Below are 12,466 nucleotides of genomic sequence, written 5' to 3'. Positions count from 1 at the left end.
AATGGAATCTTCTCAGTAAGTGAAATTTTCCTTTCAGCAGAGGAGGTCAGTGTTACTATTTAATACATTTAAAGCCACACTATCAGTAAAACTTGACTTCCTTGAGAACTAATAAGTAAAAAATTTTCAGTGACATATTTTTGAAAGCTCAGTGTTCTAAATGTTTGTCTTAGATCATTCATATTGAAAACTTAACATAGGGTACTGCACTGTAGTTGTAGTACAGCAATATCAATATCAAGCACTTTTTTAGCTGTTTGTACATCCCTTTTCTTACCTGCTTTGCTTGTAATTCTATTAAAACTTATCTCAAAAGGTCTAGAATGAATATGGATCCAGTACCAATGCACATGGTTTTGTTCAGAAATAGCTAAAATATAGGAGGCTGCAGATTTAAGTATTTACAAGTTGAAATCTAAACAAAATTATTAATTATATTTTGGTCACCTCTGTGTGGTTCATCTTACAAATGTTTTAACGTAGCACATTTGTCTGAGCAAGGCCTGGTTACATATTGCTCATACAGACATCAAGTTGTAAAAAATCAGGAATGGATTTTGATAGAAATAATTTCAAATTTTAGTGAACTTGTGCATTTGTACCACCCTCAGGAAGTCAAATTCTATTCCTACCATTTGTTACAATGGATAATTTGTTATTACCACCTCAAAAAAAGAATATTTTGATACTCATTTCATTGCACAGATTCTCCTGCAATCTATTTTTGTTTAACAAAATAATAAAAACAGCTGGAAGTAAGGCCAAGTCTTTTTATGAAATATTTTTTTCTTTTTATTATTTCATTGTTGTTGGTTAGTTCTCAGTTGATTTCATTTGAACAGTTTTAGGATAAAAGTGGTGGTTCTATTTGTGCATCAGACTTAAGTTGACCAAATTATCCTTTGCCCTCCATCTTATGAACCTTTAATAAACCTTTAGAGATCTTTTATGATTAATCCATAGCCTTAATTACAACTTTTAAGGACTTCATCACATGGCTTTGCTAGATGTTACTGCAGCAATACTGAGGTAGCTTCACAGCATTTTTCCTGGCACTGGAATAGGCTGAGATTGCAGAAAATTTCAACTGCTGGGCAGTAAATTGGGTAGAGTTGGTGGGTTTTCTCCGCGTGACTTTTGTCAGAGATGATATACACGGTCTGAGTCTTCATTGATCAGTGTCAGCTTCATCCGTACAAGTCATCTTCTGTTCAGTTGATGTCTTGGCAGGTTCCTTTTGGGCTTTAAAGGTGTTCAGAGAAAACATGAGCAACCTTAATGAATTGGTCAGTTTTCCCAATTGCTGCTTGCGAGAACCTACTGGAATTCCACCCTGCGTAATTACTACTGCCAAGTAGGTAAAGAGCCATATGGGAGGTGCTTTGTTTCTCATTCTCAGTAGTTCCTTTTTGCCTTCCTTAGGATCCGAATTGCTGGAATCAGGGGCATTCAGGGAGTGGTTCGAAAAACAGTTAATGATGAACTTCGAGCAACTATATGGGAACCACAGCACATGGACAAGATAGTACCATCATTACTGTTCAACATGCAGAAGATAGAAGATATTGACAGGTAATTTTATTCCTTGTCACTGGCATATTTTTAAGCAATATCTAGGCTTACTTTTTATGGTGGATGTCTTTTTCTCTTCTTTTTAGTGTAAACAACAATTAACCTTTACTGGCTGTTGAAACTGATAGCATAACTCTGCATGATGACTCAATGTTTCTTGTCTCAATGTCTTTTCAATCACTTTTTTTTCACTTGTTCTAGATTCTGTTGGACTAAAAGTTGTTCCAGAAATTATGTATCCATTTTGGGACTTGATAAAAATTATAAAACTGTGTTTTATAACATTAGGTGCAGAGATGATTAAGTATGGGCTTTTAGGTGACTCAGATGATTTTACTGCTTATATTTGTTAAAAATCAAGGGTTTAATTCCCATTAGCCATTCGTAACAACTGTCTGTCCTGGCTGCAACAGTACTTAAAGAAAGGATTTAAAGTTTATTTATATGTAGAAACCCTTCTTGGTTTCTTTTTTTTTTTTTGTTTTCAGTGACTCCTAGGCATAGTACCTGCCAGGTATGCAAAAAGATCTTCAAATATATCTCTCCAATAATTAAAGTTGAGGAGATGCTAGTCACCTTACAATTGAAAAGGCACTTTTTTTGGTCCATGTCTGTATTTGTGGTTAAATATTCTGCTGGTGTAAAAGCTGTTTATTGGTAACACTGTGAAATTTCTGTAAAACCAACTTCAACTGTGCAAGCAAGCTTAAATATTGGTTCTATGCCCAACCCTAGCTGCTTCAAAACTTGCTTGGCAAGAGGCTCAGCAACCTTTCTGTAACAACACACTTTTCATGCTTTCACTCACCTTTCTGTCAGGTTTCACTTTTTGTTTCATCTTTGGTGGCATTTATTCTTCTTCTCTTATTTCTGACTCCCAGTACCTGTCTATTCTCTAAAGCAATTTTTCAGGCAAAATGACTAAAATAATAGTTGTCTGTCTATGCTTTTTCTATTTACTGCATATAACTGAAGGCCCACGCAATATATACAGAAATACCTACCTGAAATTTACCTCAAAGAGTGATCTGAGTAAGAGACAAAGGTTTCTGAAACTGCTGTTTGAACAAGGAGAGCCTGGTTTGCCTTTGCTTGCTCTTAGAGGGCTTCTGGCTGCAGGTGGGCCCTTTCCTTTGTTAGTCTTTGCAGTGGCCTCAGGTTTACACTTTCCTTCATATAGCAAAATAAATTAAGTACTGATAGAAAAGCTGACTGAAGTAGGATTTGGATTAACCACTTAAAGCAGATGAGTTTATATGTCCTGCAGGGCTGATTTTTGTCATCTGTTGAGCAATGCAGTAGTGGTGGTAGAAAAACAAATCCGTCAGAAAGAAACTGTTACTTAAATATCTGAACTGCTTCTTTGAATCTTGTTCTATAATGCACATTCAACAGAAAAAAAGGACTAAAGATTTTCTAAGTGGTGAATAGGGGCCTTACGTGATGTGCATATGACAGAAAAGCTGAAAACAGTATTTGTAAATCGTTGATCTACTGGCTTCAAATGGTGTTACAGGAAATTTCTCATCTTGTTTTATGTGTGACTTCATATTTGTGGAGCACTAACAGAGACATCTTGAAGAGCAGGAGTAAGAAGCATATTGTTCTGGCAGATGGAATCAAAGCACTATTTGAGAAAGAGCAGAAATTCCAGAAAATACCCCCAACTTAAGTCCTTAGAAAAGAACCATTTTTGTTTAAAGCTGAATTAAATGTAGATAAAACTTACCTTAAAGATCAGTGTAATTTGAACTTGTGGAACCTGAATAGCTTAATTGAAGATTCTTCCGAGTACACATCAGAGGAGACACTTTTTGGAGTTAAGAATTAACTTTTTAAACAACATTTCAAATGGATAATTGTATGTTTGAATGCCATTATTTGTTCATATACCTGAATACACAGTCTGGTTATGTGTCTATCAGACATCTATGTCTATTTATGTGCATCTCTAAAATGGGGAAGGAATTTATGAAATTGGTAATTCACTGGCTAAACACGCCAACCTTATTTTAGATAGAAGGAAGCTCTAGTACTTGTTGTAAACTTGACTTCAAATCCTTCTAGTAAATCTATAATGTTCATACAAATTCTGGTTTAGAGGTAGGTTATACTGCATTTCTTTCTCAGCGTTAGTGAATCTTAGTCAAACAATCCTGTAGCTACTCTGCTGATAAGTAGTGGTTAAGTCTAACTTTACATATCCTGTATTTTTTTTTTGTCAATCTTGGTTTTGTTGTATTAAAGAAGTCTCATGCTTGAGAATCTGACTTGCCCTAAGCCTGTGATGTTTCCTCTGGGAAACTGCTGAACTTCAACACGTCACCCTTGGCAGTTCCCTGTTGCCACTTCTTCTGATACAAATTTAACCACAACAAAGTGAGTAGAGTAGCAGATGGGAGTAGCTGTTGCCCATTTCAGTGCAAAGCACATTTTCAGCCCTCTGGACCCCTGTGGTAGTTCAAAAAGTCTAGATGCAGAGGAATACTAGTATTTTCTTTAGTGTTGAAGTTGGATTTGTAAAAAACAAGTCAGTAAAACACATGAGTATGATTTACTCATTTGAATTTAGAAACTCAGAGGCTGTACCAAGCTTTCCTCTAAAACTAAAGAGAGTAGTTTTATATTCTTTGTTTTTCATCTGATAATGCCCAGGAACACTTAGTGAGAAATACTTTTACGTAGGTGCTGTTCAAAATAACGTGTGATTCCTACAGACAACGCAAGATAATTTTGAATGTTCTGATGCAATCAAAGAGTAAAGTTTTATACTAGGAAGGCTGGATTGCAGTTTCATCCTTCGACCTAATCTAAAACAAGACTCAAAGCAGAGCTGAGAAGTCACTTTCTGTAGTTTTGCATATTTGCACTTAAAATGTAACTTATTTTTACTGCATTTTAACTGGAATTCTTCCAGACAGCCTAGCTCTGTGTGTTCTGCAGTCTGTTTTCTTTTTCTTCCCCACCCACCTGCCTTTGCAGTGCTGTTGTGTTTTAGGGACTCAGCCAAACAGCAATGGGAATGACATCCCTACACCGTCGTTTGTACCTTCTCTGTGTTGAGAAGGATCCGCATCTCCCTAGATCAGAGTCTAGGCAGTTCGGGGGGAAAACAGGGAGAATGAGTGGCACAGCAGTTGGATAAAGCTGGAGTTCAGTGGTACTCATGGTGGATTATATACAAATTTTCATGCCTTTTAAAATTCTAATCATGGTGCATTTGTGAAACTGTTTCTCCTTACTTATATAACAGGGTGCCTGAGGCTCTTCTGTTATTAAAATCTCACAAGCTGGCAGTGTTATGGTAAATTTTGAAACACCAATGTAACCACCGGCAACAGGATTTTTATATTGCTGCTTTTAGACTTCAGTAGTATTGAAACACTAAAAAATCTTTTGCTGTCAGAAGATATATTACAATTATGATGTCAATATACTCATTTGGCTAGTGGTATTTCAGTTTGCAGCTTTTTATAATGCTCTAAAGCTGAGCTTTTATGATGCTGAAGAGTAAACCTTTAAAGCTGCTGCTCCTGGTGAGCACTTCTAAACATATTTAACCTACAAGCTTGCACTGCAGAACTGGAATTTTGTTTAATGATTTAGTGTACTGATTTCTGCAGTTTAAAATAAATCTAATGCATAGATGCATAATGTTAATGTAGGTGAATGAGTCCTCGCTTAAGTTTCTATAATGTGTTTAAACCGCCTGTAGGTACAGTGCGTCTTGGTAAGTAATGGAGGTACCTTAAGGGGAACTGTTTGCTTTCTTTCGGAAACTGTTTTCACCCCAACACCTCCAGCTTGGCTGAGGGGCTCAGCTGTGCCTTGTCCCTTGTCATGATAGAACACACTCAGAAGGTGACCAACTTCTGCACCATGTAGTTAAAGGTAACTGAGTGGGTGATAATGTTCTAATTAGTTCAATCAGGCTTTTTTTTTCCTCAACTCACAAACCATCTGTTTATGTAAATGTACCAGAGTTTCATGTAACACTCACCCACACAGTATGGATTCAGAAGTGGGCAGGTGAATGAGATCATTAATCTGAACAAAATTACTAAGATTCTGCATAACTTTTTTCACGGTTTCACAGCCTTTGCTCATCACTGGCAACAGATTTGTCAAAATGGGAAGGGTAGCAAGGTAACTCAGTATTAGCAGCCTTTGGTTTTGCCATATAAATATTTACTATTACAGTGGTTAGTACTGAGTGGACAGAGAATGATATATAGTCCAGCTATAAGGGAATAAAATATTTTAGTCAGAATTCTGATTTGATGCATATTTGAAATGCAATACTTGCTTGCATCAAGAGTGTGGCTCATGAATGTTGTAGTACCAGGGGTGGGTGCAGTAAGGAAGATGAACATTAATCAGTAGTATAATCAATATACTTTGTCTTATTTCAGCAGAATAGGCCCTCCATCGTCTCCTACAGGAGGAGAGAAAGAGGAAAATCCTGCTCTGCTGGCCGAGAATTGTTTCAGGGAACTACTGGGACGAGCAACCTATGGAAATATGAATAATGCTGTCAGACCAGTTTTTGCGTAAGTTGAAAATGCACGGAAGGTCTTAACAGATTTTCTTTATTTCATGCTCTTAATTCAGTTGTATTAAATTTCTTCCTTCTTTTCAACCCATATGATTCCATTCATGTTTCTTCCAATAATTCCCCCACTTCTAATCTCACCTTTTTGTTGCTTATATGTTAGTAGTTACAGAAGAAACTTATTTTAGGAGGGAATACAGTGGTTTGGGTGGGTTGTTGCCTCAGCTAGCCTTTTTTTTTTTTCAACATGAATCTGTTTATTCAAGATACTAATTTCCCATAGATGAGCGTTGCAATCTGTAGAGAGACAAACCAAGTAAAACACAAACAGCACAAAGGAATAGTGTGCCCCATAAAGTTACAATTTATACTTTCTTAAAGTTTTTTTCCAAGACCTGTTTTGATATTCTGTGAGGAATATCTTTAGCAGTGCATTTAGTAGTGAATGGCAGATGTGCACACAGTGTGCACATTATGCACACACACACTACAAATTATACCTGATGTATTAACTATCACAGAATCACAGAATAGTTAGGGTTGCAAGGGACCTCTGGAGTTCATCTAGTCCAACCTCCCTGCCAAGTCAGGTCCAGTATTCTTTCAGTTGTCTGCATTGCCTGAGTTGGTCCCTAAAAATATGTTCTGAGAAAAGCTACCAGCATTGAGATGAGTTAAACGTTCTTTCACCTCTGTAGAATGTTTGACATGGCAGATGCTTATCTAAGCAAATGGATCTGGTGGAGGCAGAACAGCAGAGCGGAGGCTTGTGGTATACAAGGAGGTTTTTCAGGCTCAGTGTCCGAGTGGAGACCAGTGACAGTTTGTGCTCCCCAGGAACTGGTGCTGGGGCTGGCGCTGTTTAACATCTTTGTCGATGATATGGACAGTGGGATTGAGTGCACCCTCGGGTAAATTGTCCAACAACAGTAAACTGTGTCATACATTCAACACTCTGGAGGGAGGGAATGGCATCCAGAGGGACCTGGACAGGCAGTTGGGGCAATTCCCAGAATCAATACAGGCTGGGCGATGAAGGGATTGAGAGCAACCCTGAGGAGAAGGATTTGGGTGTGTTTGCTGCTGAAAGGCCAAATATAACCTGGGAATGTGTTCTCAAAGCCTGGAAAGCCCTGGGCTGCATCACAAGCAGTGTGGACAGCAGGTAGAGGGAGAGGATTCTCCCCATCTACTCTGCTCTCGTGAGACCCCACTTGGAGTGCTGTGTCCAGCTCTGGGGTCCCCCAGCATTAAAAAGACATAGACCTGTTGAAGCAAGTCTGGAGGGGGCCCCAAAGATGATCTGAGAGCTGGAGAACCTCTCCTGTGAAAAAGACTGGGAGAGTTGAGGTTGTTCAACCTGGAGAAGAGAAGGCTCTGGGAAGATCTTAGAGCTCTTTCCATGCCTAAAGGGGGCTGCAAGAGCTGGAGAGGGACTTTTGACAAGGGCTTGTAGTGATAGGACATGAGGACATGGCTTTAACCTAAAAGAGGGTAGATCTAAATTAGGTGTTAGGAAGAAATTCTTCACTCTGATGGAGATGAAGTACTGGGACAGGTTTCCCAGAGAAGTTGTGGATGCTCCATCCCTGAAAGTGCTGAAGGCCAGGTTGGATGGGGCTTTGAGCAACCTGGCCTAGTGAAAGGTGTCCCGTCCCATGGCAGACAGGTTGGGAACTAGGTGATCTTTATAGTCCCTTCCCACTCAACCCATTCTGTGATTCTATGAAAGTTTGCATCTTCTCAACGTAATTCTTTGTAGAAAGCTCTGCACTTTCAAACCCAGGCTTTTCCTGGTGATAAGCAGAGCTGCTTGCTCCCTGTAGATTTTTCAAGATACGCTTATGTTACAGGAATACGTTCTTTTAGATGGCCTACTTCTTCCCACAAAGATTAAGTATTTTATTCATACATTGAAAGACTTTTAGGGTACCCAAAGCCATTTTCAAGTTACTGCTGTTAAGAACAGAAATTACAAAGAAAGGTACAGTTGGTATTGAGGGCAGAACTTTTGTAGCCCCTTGCTTTTCTGTAAAAAGGTTTAAACACAAAGAACTGTGCTATTCTCTTATTTTCCATCTGAACCTGTTATACCAACCTGACAGGATTTTAAATGTTGCAAAGTTGAGTGTTTTATTAAAAAATATTCTCTCCTAGATTTAAAATTTGCATTCCTCCAAAATACCTGCCACCAAAGTGAATATTTGCATGCCAAAAATCTGGATGGACTATTTGGAACTGTAATTGCAGCTGCTTTCTTAGCACTTTTAAATTTTTTTATGGGTTTTATTTCAAAACTTTATCATTATTTGCAGTTATTTCTTTCTTTTGAATCATTTTAGCATCAGAGAAGTTTCCTACCAATAATTCCTGATAACCTAGACTACAGTTAGTGCTTGGTTTGGGATTTGAGGAAGTGTCAGACCTGCTTTTCTTGTGGTAAAGCCTGATATATTCAAAGTGTGTGCACATCAATGTGCCACATGCTGCACTGAAATCAGTAGAGGCCAGGTACTCAGAATATATTAGTTCTTCTATGAACAGACAACCTTTGTGGTCACTGTTTTTGTATTCCTTTTTGAGGAAAAATTGCCAAATGTGTCTATTTAGAAACTAGTGCTGTAAAGGTTTAGTATTTTTGAAGAACAAGAGATGCAGAAAATGCAATTTCAAGCTGTTCTTCCTAAACAAAAAGGGAGTGTTCTATCTAATCAGCTTCACTTTGTGAGTAAGCAGAACAGGTAGAATGAAAGTTTGAGATAGTGAGTCCATTGCACTTTATCGGTTTGAAAAACCTGACTTAGCTTATGATTAGAAAACCATTTCTCCTAACAACTTTCAACAATTTAAGAAAACTCTGGAGAAATAGATAAGGCCTTTTATGTTAACACTGGAGGTGCAGGTTCAGTTCCCCACGTGAAGACTCACTTCATGTGGCATTGGAATATCGGATAACATGCTATCACTGTCCTGCAAAACTGAGAAAATAGTGCTACTTGCATCATGAGACTGAGTGTATTCAATGACTGAGGGATTTAACTATAATGAAGATGGTAAAAATCTGAAGTCAGTCTCCTGGTACAGGTTTGGATTGACCTTAATTCTCCCTGCCTTTGGTAGAAAATGTCCATCATTGTGTCAATGTGTAGCTGGAAACTCTCAGATAATAATTTTTAATGAAATCTGACAGATCAATCAGGCAAATTGCTTAATGAAAAAAAAAATTTTACATTAACATTACCTGAAAAGAATTTCTATATTGTATCAACAGTCAGAAGGTATTTTGAATTACTTAGCATGAATTTGCAGTGGTGAATAGATTAGGCAGATTCAGAGAGATCCAGAAATCTAGTGAATGTGAAAAACTTCCCAAGTGCAACAACTGTTTGCCTTACTTTGTTTTCATTCTTGTCAGTTATCACATCATCTGTGCAAGGGTTTTGAATATTAACAGAGTGGTGTTTAATATTCTTCCAGCAAACATGTTGCATGAGCAGATTATTTTATATATTCCCATACATACATGCCTTAATTATGCTTTCAGGTTCTCAGGATCAGTTCATTGTCTTGTACTTTAAGGATTGCTTGCATGTGTGACAGCAAGAGGGAGGTGAAGGGTCATTAGTGGCACACTCTCTAATTTTCATGATGGGTTCTGCGGTTCCTTTGCAATCTTACTTAGATACTCTTTATTATAAGAAGCATAATTTGGAAAAAAAGAAAAAAAAAGGAGTCAAATCACTTGATTTTAATGGAAGTAAACACGCTATGCTCTTTTACAAAAACAAAACTACACTGTGTTATCATCAGTAAATATATCACCTTCAGTTATCTAATACTGCTGTTCGTAGGAAAATTCCAGTATACAGAGCATGCTGCCCACTGAGCTGTTACACAAAGCTTTAACCTGGGCTGTCACCTTCCCCCTGCTGTCATCCCATCAGTCCACCTACCTGAAGCAACTAATACTTGGCCTTTCTGGAAAAAGAAAACTGCATGTCTTGTTTTGAGAGGAATTTTTTTTTTACATAATGCGAGATGCAGTTGACCATAATCTGCCTGAATGCGTCTTTGGGTCAGATAAATAGGAATTGTCAAGGGTAACAGAGAAGACATGCTGCCCTGAAAGATTAAGGGATCAGTTCCAATAAGGAGAAGATAGTGGAGAGTATGATTTTCTGTTTCATGAGAGAAAAATAAGTTAGCTGAAATAAGCTATCACGTACAAGAAATGATGGACTGTACTGGAACAATATTAGGGAGGAAGAAGACATGAATAAATACATTACAAGCCACTAAGCCTTGAAGGATTTGAAGAGGTAATTTTGTTTCTTTTTCTACCCCAAGGCAGGATTAAATATACCTGTGCATTTCCAATGTGTACAAGAAAGGCAGCTATCCTGAGCAGGCGGCCAAGTTTGATATTTAGTAATGCAAATCTGTTATCTTGACAGGCCTTTAAAATCAGACCTTTAAAATTCCTGAAATTGTTTCCTGTAGGGATTTCTATTAAAGGTATGTAATGTGTCAAAATGGCAGGACTTTTGTCTTAATCTCTGCAATGGACTGCAAGACCATTTAGGGCACAGGAGAGGGTGGCTTTGTGTCAGCTGGTTTAATCAGCCTTGAAGGAGACAGCGGGTCACAGTGCTGGAAGCAGCTGCCCAGTGAGTGAATTGAGACCTTGGTATTCGGCAGAGGAAGTTAAAGCATCCAGTCAGTCCTCCTGAGGTCACAGTACTGACCCCTTTCACCTGTAGGCTTTTGAGCATGTTGTTTGAAGCATTTTTATGTCTTTCCTAAGTTCTTTGAAAAGGGACAGGGCAGAAATAATTCTGTAGCTGATACCTGTTTAGAAACACAACCAAAATTCCATTTCTGTTAGAAAGGTTTTTTGTTGGTTTGGCTTGTTTGTTTGTTGGTGAATTTGTTGGGTTTGTTTTGTTGGGTTTTTTTTAAACCTAAGTCATACCAATTAAAATGCATGCAAAATTACTTTTTTGTCAATCATCTAGATTGAAAAATGCAGTTATTTTTGTCATGCTTTTTCAGATACTCAGATCTGCTTTTTGCAAAAATTTGTGTGCCCTATTCGTAGCACTAAGAGCCTAAGCAGAATTTCTTCCCATTTAAAGAGAAACTGAAGCATTTATTGTTCAGATTCTGTTTTGATATTTCATGCAGAAAGTGTTGAAATGCTTCAGAGTGTAAAAGGTGTATGCACAAAGAGTAGCTCTTACATATTTTGTTTATGAAACCACCATGAAAACAAAAATAGTTCTTAGAGTCTTTATTCTGGATGGAACATTTAGCCCTTGTTATTTTCTTTGTGGTTCAAATCAAATTGTTTCTCTTCTGTAGCATAGAAGTTTGTCACAGTGTCACAGCAGTCCTTCAGTGTATCCCTTTCATGTAAATGAACATCTACTGTCACAGCCATTTTTATACATGCACTTTGTGTGGAAACAGCATATTCTTAACTGCATATCTGATGTGATGAGGTTCCTTAATTTCTGGAACTAGAAGATCAGGAATTTCTGTTTCAGCCACATGTATTGTGATCACATCCTAACCTTGAAAATAAATATTTTTCTGAAGTTATAGATATCTCGCCTAGTTAATAAGACATTGTTCAGAAGTTTTATATAAGTAAATAATCCCTTTGTGGTGAATCTTGACAAAACTCTAAAATACCATTTATTGTATCTGTGGCATGACGTTATTTCAGATCTCTTTAATTTTTGCTTACAGGCACTTAGACCATCATAAACTATGGGATCCTAATGAATTTGCTGTCTCCTGCTTTAAAATCATCATGTATTCTATACAGGTAAGACTTTCTTCAGGGTTTTTTTACTTGCATGTGTGCTTTGAGCACATGAGACAGGTTTAAATGTTCACCTTACCATGATAGTGGCAGACAGTAGATGAAATCAAAGAATCCAAAAGATCCCTTTCCATCACTCCAATGAAAGGCAGTGCAGAGGTCCTCCAGAACAAGAAGTGGGATAGCTCTACTGATCTGACATTGTGCTTGACAAATAAGTCTCTCAAGTTGGTCGTTTCTCTGTGCCAGTACAGCTATGCTGCTTTTACAGCCCAAGAAACCAGCTTCACATGCTATGCTGAGGATTTTTACTAGTGAGCAGCCTGTATTATGGCCTTAAGCTGAAGGAGAAATTAGATATTAGGAAGAAATTCTTTGCTGTGAGTGTGGTGAGGTTCCAAACAGGTTACCCAAAGAAGTTTCAGATGCTCCATCCCTGGAAATGTTCCAGACCAAGCTGGATGGATCTCTGAGTAACCCAGTCTAGTGAAAAGTTCCCTGCCCATGGCAAGGGA

General features: G+C 37.9%; 1 protein-coding gene across 5 annotated transcripts in view; it reads left to right on the top strand.

The window, feature by feature from the left end:
• The window catches only part of EFR3A (EFR3 homolog A), a 78,554-nt gene that overhangs the window by 36,830 nt on the left and 29,258 nt on the right, over positions 1-12,466 (top strand). For 4 of the 5 annotated variants that reach the window (XM_071553829.1, XM_071553827.1, XM_071553825.1 and 1 more), the window contains 3 exons: positions 1,423-1,572; positions 5,985-6,122; positions 11,876-11,954. In XM_071553829.1, the coding sequence (XP_071409930.1) occupies positions 1,423-1,572; positions 5,985-6,122; positions 11,876-11,954 (367 nt within the window). The remainder of the gene's footprint in view (positions 1-1,422; positions 1,573-5,984; positions 6,123-11,875; positions 11,955-12,466) is intronic. The other variant, XM_071553826.1, reaches the window with a different exon arrangement.

Source organism: Pithys albifrons, chromosome 4 (assembly GCF_047495875.1).
Source record: "Pithys albifrons albifrons isolate INPA30051 chromosome 4, PitAlb_v1, whole genome shotgun sequence".
In the NCBI taxonomy this organism is placed as follows: Eukaryota; Metazoa; Chordata; class Aves; order Passeriformes; family Thamnophilidae; genus Pithys; species Pithys albifrons.
Note: the sequence above shows the minus strand (reverse complement) of the source record. Positions and strands in the feature narration are given on the sequence as shown.